This window comes from Apium graveolens, chromosome 9 (genome assembly GCF_009905375.1).
Source record: "Apium graveolens cultivar Ventura chromosome 9, ASM990537v1, whole genome shotgun sequence".
In the NCBI taxonomy this organism is placed as follows: Eukaryota; Viridiplantae; Streptophyta; class Magnoliopsida; order Apiales; family Apiaceae; genus Apium; species Apium graveolens.
In genome coordinates this window covers 174,898,292-174,907,996 of record NC_133655.1, presented here as the reverse complement: position 1 = coordinate 174,907,996, position 9,705 = coordinate 174,898,292, and the positions used below count along the sequence as shown (strand labels likewise).

Below are 9,705 nucleotides of genomic sequence, written 5' to 3'. Positions count from 1 at the left end.
TAACATTGAACCAGAGTTGGAATAAGATCAGGATACATATCAAAATGTTGAAAGTAATTTTGTTTAGGAAACACAGGTTATTCGTAGATCTAGTAGGATTCACCATGAGTCCGGTAGAAATTATGAATTTCTTTTGATTCGAGATGGTAATGTGATGCTTACGAATAAGGATAAGACTCACACCTATCAAGATGCTATGAATAATCCAGACTCCGAGAGATGGCTGGAGGCCAAGAAATCCGCGATGAAATTCATGTATTAAAATAAAGTATTGACTTTAGTTGATCCACTTGAATGGGAAAAATCTATAGGGTGCAAGTGGGTTTTCAAGAAGAAAACTGACATGGATGGTAAAGTACAGACCTATAAGGTGCGACTGGTGGCAAAAGGTTTCAAACAAATTCATGGTATAGACTATGATGAGACTTTTTCACTAGTTGCTATGGTCAAGTACATCAGGATTTTGTTAGCAATAGTTGCTTACTTTGACTATGAGATTTGGCAAATGGATGTCAAAACTGCTTTCTTCTATGGGAGCCTTGAAGAAGATGTATATATGATACAACCTGAGGGTTTTGTCGATCCAAAGTTTGCTAAGATAGTTTGTAATTGCTTCTATCTATTTATAGATTGAAGCAAGCCTCAAGGAGAATGAATATTCATTTTGATACGGTCAAAGTGTTTGGCTTTATTCAAAACGAAGATGAACCATGTGTTTGCAAGAAGGTTAGTGGGAGCCATGTGACATTCTTAGTATTATATGTAGATGACATATAACAAATAAGGAATGACATACCTTCTCTATAGGCTGTTAAGACTTGGTTGAGAAATAGTTTCTCGGTGAAAGACTTAGACGATGCTACCTATATATTAGGGATCAAGATCTATAGAGATAGACTGAAAAGATTAATCGACCTAGTCGGAGTACATACATTGATAAAATATTGCATCATTTTAGGATGTAGGAGATAAAGAAATGATAAGTTTCGATGTCTCATGGGATAGTGATCTCAAAAGATAACTTCCCCCTAAATCATTAGATGATAAGGGCCGTTTGAGAAAGTTCCAGATGCGTCAGCAATTGGATCTATAATGTGTACAATTATATGTATTTATCCTGATGTTTCGTATGCTTTGAGCATGATGATCAGATACCAGTCTAATCCAGGTGAGGGTCACTTGATAGTTTTCAAGAATATTCTTAAGTATTTAAAGAGGACTAAAGATTTATTTTTGGTGTATGGAGAAGATATGGAACTGGTTGTAAAGGGTTACACTGATACTAGTTTCTTAACCTAATTTTTGGACAGACAAGGATGATTACGAGTTAATGTCTATTTTGTGTTTTGTCTAAATATAATTGATGTTAGTTTTAATAGTTCACAGCAAGAACATTGATGATTCTATGGAAGCCGAATATATTGATATTTTTTTGAAACAGCCATGAAGACTGTTTAGGCATGTCCTTAGTCAATATCGCCTTATTAATGAGATTAATGATTAAGGAGATATAAATGTAAAGTGCATAGTAATGATAGTGTTGCAGACCCACTGACTAAGGCTTTGTCGCAGCAGAAGTACGATGGTCATACTAGTTCCATGAGTATTAGATACATGGGTGATTGGCTCTAGTGCAAGTGGGAGATTGTTAGTGTTTGTTCCCTAGAGACAACACTGTGATGTTTTAGTTTAAGACATTAGGATTATTAATATTTATGTTCTATCGATTATTCTCTTTATAATTTATTAATTCTTAATTCACTACGATATTAATGTTAGATTAATAAATGTCCTTGGAATATGATATGCAATTCTATATCTCTAAGTACGTGACTTAGAAATGAGATTATGAGAATAGTATCAATATTCCTAAAGGTCCCTAGTCGAGTATTATTGTTAAGGGACAATAATAATGCATTAAGACTGGTGTGTTTGTTGACTGATGATCACATCTCATTGATCATAGGTATAGTGATACTAAAGTAAAAAACACAGGCATATGTATATGTACATGGTGCTGTATAGACCCAATGTGAGATTCTACATGTCTGTTGTGTCATAAGTAATTCTCACAGTGATAATGATGTAATGGTTCTTAGACCTGAAGTCATTATATTTCTATAGATTCCATTAAAAGTTATTCTTGACCGGGTAATGATAAAAGTGGACATTCGGTATATTATGAATCATATGAGAAATATGAATGATCTAGATGGGATTTAACCCTCCTATTTAGGAGTGATATTATTGGCCTCTTGTGTGAGCTAGATTATGAAATGCGTGGCCACGCTCAAATGTTGATTTGATATGATAGTCCACTCATTGATCAAGGAAACTTGGATTAAACTATTATGAGGATGACACATCACATGCCTCTAGTTTAATCTATAATATATGGTTAAAGGGATTATATTACATTGTACATTATTCACGAAAGGTTTAATCGATCACCGATTTAATTATTATTACTTGGGTAGTAATGATGTATTACTAGATGCCGCTCATTGTTTACGATTTTAAATTAGATTTAAAATTCGTTGCCAACGTAATAATAACCTATAGGGTCACACACAAATGCTTGAAGGATTATTTAATTTAAATTGGATTTAAATTTTTAAAGTAATTTGAATTATTTATAATATTAATTAAGTATGATTTAATTAATTAGATTAATATTGATATTCAAATTTACTAATATTAATTATGAAATTCAGTTGTTAAATAATTAAGTGTGACTTAATTATTATTCAAATACGAATTTTAAATTAATAATAACTCCTAATTAGTTAAGAGTTATAATTCTTATTATATTCTCTATATAATATCTCTTGTGTGGCTGATTTTGTATGCAAGACTTTTACTAAAACCCTAGCCACCAAGGGAGAAGATGGAGAGAGCAAGATGAAACAAGTTTGTGTCAGTACACATCCAATCCTTGAGTTCAAGCATTCGTGTGAATATCGATAGAGCGTAGATCACGAGAGCGAGATGCGTCATGATTGAACAAGTTTTGGATCTTCATTAGTCAACCAATTTGTAAAATTTCTTAAGGTAAACGAGCTGATATTCATATTAAATATCTTTTTTTCGCATGTATCCTGCGGTGGGTTTCGAAAATTGAGATTTTTTTTACGTTTTTAATAACTGTTTCTGTTGCATTTATGAGCTCGAAACCCAACAATATCATTACGTACAAATATTTTTGTACAAAATTATGTATATCTAACATTTAGATATGTGATCAATTTATTCTACCATCTCTTCAGTAATTTGGTATCATTAAATACCTGGTGTCTAACATAGTCAAAGCTCACCACTAAAGTCTTTTCGATTGAAAAAATAAAATACAACACCATAAAATTGACTAAAAGAAGTGAAGCATTAAATCGTGTTTGACATATCAAGCAAATCTAAAAGGCAATGAAAACCTGCAAAACATTATAATTGTCTTTTTCTTTCACTGATCGAACTGATTTCGTATTTGTGCTGCTAAGGAGATGTTATATTCAAACAATTCTTCTTTCTCCCTTGAATTCTAACAATATTATACCATTTCTGTTTAATTGTCAACATACTTCAAATCCATATTAAACAACTCTAATAAACCCCTTAATATGAAAGTTTAATGACAAAACCTATTATATAACCAGCTCCAATTAAGATGGTTGGCGAGTTTTAAGTAGCTAGTCAAACAGAGAATTGGCAGAAATGTACTTAAAATATGTGCATGTCGACAAGTTTTAAACATTACAAACTTGAAAAATACTTAAATTTAAAGCCATGCTTTTGTTTGATTCAAGAGATATTTTGAGGACTACGAACTTGGAAGCTACAAGAAAATGCACTGTACTAACTTATGAATTCACTATATAAAGGGGAAATACCCTATACAAAAACAATATAGAACTAGTATCACATACTAAAAACTCAGTGTGCCAAGTTAACCTGCCATGCATAAAATGGCTACATCTTGGCCAGTTATGTTATACATCTTGGCCAGTTATGTTATGCTATGCAGTTATGCAGTTGAAGGTCGGCCAGCTTATAGTTATGTATCTCCACCCCCACCAGCCTCACCTCCTCCTTATACCTACACATCTCCGCCACCTCCATCCACTCCTTCACCGCCACCACCCGTACACTCACCACCTCCACCGCCACATTCACCCCCTCCTCCTTCGCCTCCACCACCATCTCCACCGCCTTCACCTCCTCCGCCATCACCTCCACCACCTTCACCTCCTCCACCATCACCACCACCACCTTCACCACCACCATCACCTCCTCCCCCATCACCTCCGCCACCTTCGCCTCCTCCCCCGTCACCTCCCCCACCATCACCTCCTCACTATTTCCTGTCCCCACCTCCACCAAAAAAAGAAATCCCACCAGCACCATTGGTTGCACTAACACCACCACCACCAAAACCGAAAGCTCCTTATTTGTATACATCACCACCTCCACCTACTTCATCTACTCCTACCCCGGTTGTTTATAAACCTCCACCGTCATCATCACCATCCCCATCTCCTACACCTTCAAGCAAATCCCCTCCATCGCCTTATTCGCCATCACCCTCTCCTCCAAACAATGCATGCCTAACACCTCCCCCACCACCACCTCCACTTAATGCATGTCCAACACCTCCATCAAGTTCTCCCACAGAGTCTCCACCATCACCCTACACGTACAAATCACCACCATCAAGTTCTCCATCAATTCCCCCATCCGAAGCTCCTCCATCGCCTTACGTTCATAAATCTCCACCATCTCCTTCACCTTCTCCATCAACACCAAAAGAAGGTCCTCCATCACCCTCACCATCTCCATCTCCATCCACACCAGAAGAAGGTCCTTCATCACCACCTTCATACTCGGGTCCACCTCATTACATTAACACATGCCCGCCACCACCACCAACTTCAAAATCAATTCCTCCTATGGAATCCCCACCATCTCCTTTCACGTTCAAACCTCCACCACATCATAAATTTCCATTTCCTCCTCATTTCCACAAGCCCCCGCCTCTACCTTCTCTACCACCATTTCCATTCCCATCTAAAACTCCACCACCATCTTCATCTCCATCACCCATCGTCAAATCACCACCATCACCAGAGGAATCACCATCCCCACCATCACCTAAAACATCACCAGCACCATCCCCGAAGGCCACTTACGTTTACAAATCTCCACCACCTCCAGTAGCAATGCCGCCTTTAGTCCACATAGCAAAACCACCACCACCTCCATCACCACCGCCACCATCTCCACCACCACCGTCCCCACCTCCACCATCACCGCCTCCACCATCCCCATCACCACCACCACCAGCTAAAAAAGCTTACACGTATGTATCACCTCCACCACCAGCTTCTCCACCACCGTACGTTTACACGTCTCCACCACCACCCGCTTAGGTCTAAACTTAATAATAATACATAAGCGTAGGTTGAAGAATAAATGCCTTATTGAAATCATGCATAAACAGTTTGTTGGTGGCATGATACGACATATATATGAGTTCAATATTAATTTCTTTTTATTTACACGTGGGTATACAAATTTACAACTTAGATTATTAATCATGCTGTATCTTTATCTTTGTGATCAAATTTTGTACCCAAGTTTCCACGAATTGTACCATATTTATTAGATACTGATCAATAAAAAAATAACAATTAATTAGTAGCTGCATTATGCATCGTACGGTCAGAGTTGAATGTACGCGCACACAGAGAGAGCATAACTAATCCAAGTTCATTTTACTGGCATGTTAAAAATGCTACTTAAGTTTGTTTGCAATTTTAAGATCTTTTAAAAAAATTAAAAAAATAGGGGTTTGCAACAATCAAAAGAAACCATTGCATCAGGTTACATTTACAAAATGGTATTTTTGAAAAAAAAACTTAAAAATAGTATTTTTGCAACCTAAAATTTAAAAAAAAAATCCTATTTTTTTGCAAAAAAATTAATCTAGAAAAACGATAAAACCTCTAAAAATTATAGTCAGATGTTTTCAGAAAACACTTTGAATTAAATCCTTTAAATATTCTTGGATATAAAAAGTTGTCTAATAGAAATTTTTCAATGCTATGTATTTCTAGAGGTGACGATCCATGCGAATCACAATGAGTTCCCTAAAATAATATAAAATATATAATTTATTTTATTTTTCATTAAATATATTGTTACACATTTTAATTATTAAATTTAAAAAAGGTAGCACAATTTTTTAATTTAAAAAATCATTGAAAATTAATGAAATAGTTTAAAGTGATTCTCTAGTATAATTACACTCAAAATTATTTTATAATAGAATCAAATTTAAAATCATTTAAAAAAAAAATTAAGTTTTAAACTTTTTATAATATTTGAATATAATTATTACTCTTCATTAATAATGATTTTTTTTTATTTTTGAAATAAAATTTATAATTTATGACAAAATTCAATAATAAAATTATGGGTTGTACATAGAGACGTGCATATATAATATATCTATACTATTATATTAAAAATTATAGTCTATATGGTCACCTGAAATTATAGTAATATTTATAATAAAACACTCCAAAAAATAGATTAATATTCACAACATAATTATATAATATTATAATATGTCTAATGGTCTCGGTTTAAATAAAATGATATAAATAGGGAAAATGAATTTTTTTGTCGCTCAACTATTTTTCGTTTTAGAAACTTACCACTGAACTGTAAGTTAACTTATTTAAGACACTAACGTTACAAGTAAATTTGAATATCAGCATTCCTTTAGTTGTTTTAAATTTCCATAATTTCAAGACGCCAACGTGGATGCTACTGCTGATGTGTCGTACTGAAGTGAGATATTTCTATTATACACGCATATAACGCGATTGTTATATGTCATTAACGGATCTCTCATTCAAAATCATTTCAAATTGGGAAAACATAATAAATTAGGGTTCTAAAGTATCCTCTTCAATTTGAATTCAATAGCTTCCACTTTGTCTTCTTCTTCGATTGGTTCTCAAGCTCGAAAGGCTAAAGTTATACGATGCTATTGTGGAGTTGAAGCACCAGTATGGATATCCTCCAAACCAAAAACGAAGGGGTTAAAATTTTATGGGTGTCCATATTACAAAGACAAGAACAAGTACTCCAAATTTTTTTTGTGGTATAATCAGGCTGCATTAGAGATAAATGATGAAGTGAAGCAATCCATTGAAGACATTAAAATTGATAAGGTTGCATTGGAAAGAAGAATTCAACATTTGGAGGCTAAACTAGAGTGTTCCATGACTGAAATTTGTTGCTTAAAATTATTGTTGAAATCAAAAGATCAAATTGTAATGTGGAACACAATCACAATTGTTGTTCTGTTTAGCATGTTAGCTTGTGCAATAGTTAAGTTGATAGGAATGATTTGATGTAATGTTGAATGGACTATTTTTTATCTTAATAAAATGGCAAATTCATGGTATACAAGTTCTTACATGTTGTTTTGTGAAATAAAGAAATTTAAAGAACAATTACTTATACCAAGTAGTCATTCTGATATCAAAAGCAATACCACCAGTACATAACAAAAGACCAGTACTAGAATTTGATTACATCTCATAACTAATAATTAGAAATATGATAATTGGTCAAAATAATACATAATAAGAAATTCAAGTCTGGTAATCCAAACTACTTTCATTATTTTTCGTCAGTTCACTCGTGGGGAATACTTGTTTGCCATTTTTTTTAATGGAGAATGAAGGTTGAATGTTACAGGCTGACTGGAATTATGCCTCTGTACCTCCTCCATTGTTTCAGTTGGATTGTTTGGTTGTGAACTTGTCACTCTAACAGTGGTTGTTGAAGAAGATAAATATGCATGTCCATCATCACCAATCAATACTCCAATACCAGCTGGAGTACTCTTAGTCTTAACTTGAGTAGATGAGACCTTGGGAGGTCTTCCTCTTTTCTTTTTTTGCACTGTCTCTATTGGATCCTGTTGGCTAGATGGATTAGGGTTGCTTGAAATTGTAGGCTTGTCTCTTTTTTTAGCTTGTCCAGTCCCTGCTATAGACTGCATAAAAAATTAAAATTATAGTATATAATAAAAGTTACATACATGAATTAACAAAGACTGGGCTACTCAATCAGCATACCTGTGATGTTTTTTTCTCGTATTCTGTTTGTTTCTCAAAGAATGTGCCTTTGCAGCCTCAACTTGGGCTTTTTTGGCTTCATCAGCCTTCCTGTGATTTTCTACAATCTCAGCTTCATCTGTTTTACTAGTTGCCTTATTGTGGCCAATCATCAAACATCTACTGCATTTCATTGTAATGCCTTTTTTTGACATCTTACAGCCAACACCAACCTCATCAGCTTCCCTCATTCTATGTTTTTTTGGCCTTCCAGGCATTCTCCTTGCCTTTGGAGGCAAAACTTTATTTTGTTTTACTATTGGCCATTCCTTACTACCTTTCATAGGACACATAAGATTTGTATATGACTTCAAGTATGTTGTTTTCTTAAAACAGTCATCTACAAAATTTCCTGGTAAAGCATTGATGCCCATAATGACTTAAAACAGTCTTCTTAAAATCACTTCTTTTTATAAACACTCTTCTTTGTCTAGCCACACCATATTTCCTGATTGCATCTCTCAACAACTCTCTTGAGGTAAAAATGAGGCCTGGTTAAAACTCTATATGTTCCATCTTTGTGTCTGGATTGAAAGTGGGGTAATGGGGCTGTTTTTGCTTCTTTTTATTCCTTCTTGGTTTCACTAACTCCTCAATGTTATCAACTACTTCATTATCACTGGAATCAGATGATGGAAGGCTTGACACATCAAATGAATCACTATCATCTTTCTCATCCATCTTTCTATTTACCTTATCACACCCAAGATCCTGATTATCATCATATTTGGGAAATAATTTGCTCAACATTGCATACTCATGTTGCACAAATTCAGTCCATTCAGGCATTTCACCCATATAATCATTATGCTCATGATGTGCTTCCTTCCTCTCAGGTCTCTCATGTTGTGCTTCTTGGTTGTCTAAAGATTCCACTGTCACATTATATGTACCATTACTAATGTGCATTTCAGTAAGGTTACCATCCTTCAAAACATCAATCTTTTCTTCCCTTAACATTCTTTTCTTTTCTCTAATTTCCTCTAATTCTTCATCAACATCTGACTCAACATCGTTATCATCATCAGATGACATCTCCTCATCAGTACTACATTCACTATCAACATCTTTTTCATAATCAGGATCCTCTAATTCATCACCATCATTTTGCATATTTATCTCATGTGTAGCACTATTAGGTTCAACACTATGAGGTTCAACACTATTACTAACTTTTATTTTCTTCTCTTCAGCACAATGATCAGCATATATTGAAACAGAACCATAGTTTATTGCATCAAAACACAGCTCTTTAACCGACTAATGATTCCACAACAATTTATAAGCTTCGTTACTAACAGTCAGAGGTTTTTTATAATAAATTTTGAGACCATTTCCATAACCAACATCATCTAAATAAACAACGAAATGCTCTAATAATAAATCATTAACCTCAACCTCATATATAGTATCGCATTTACCTCCTTTGTAGTAGTATATTCCTTCCTTCGTTTTGAACTCACCCCCATGATATATTTCAAGCTTGACCGTGTCCATTAAACCTATCAAAATTAATTAA

At 34.5% G+C, this 9,705-nt stretch overlaps 1 protein-coding gene across 1 annotated transcript; it reads left to right on the top strand.

Moving 5' to 3' along the window:
• The first annotated feature begins 3,893 nt into the window (after window positions 1–3,893).
• On the top strand, window positions 3,894–5,691 carry LOC141683021 (uncharacterized). The gene has a single exon (XM_074487715.1). The coding sequence runs from the start codon at window positions 3,951–3,953 to the stop codon at window positions 5,418–5,420; it is 1,470 nt and encodes a 489-aa protein (XP_074343816.1). The 5' UTR covers window positions 3,894–3,950; the 3' UTR covers window positions 5,421–5,691.
• Window positions 5,692–9,705: the final 4,014 nt, after the last annotated feature.

What these genes read in the sequence shown, in the direction of transcription:
- LOC141683021 (XM_074487715.1), top strand. Translation starts at nt 3,951, where the DNA reads ATGCATAAAATGGCTACATCTTGGCCAGTTATGTTATACATCTTGGCC.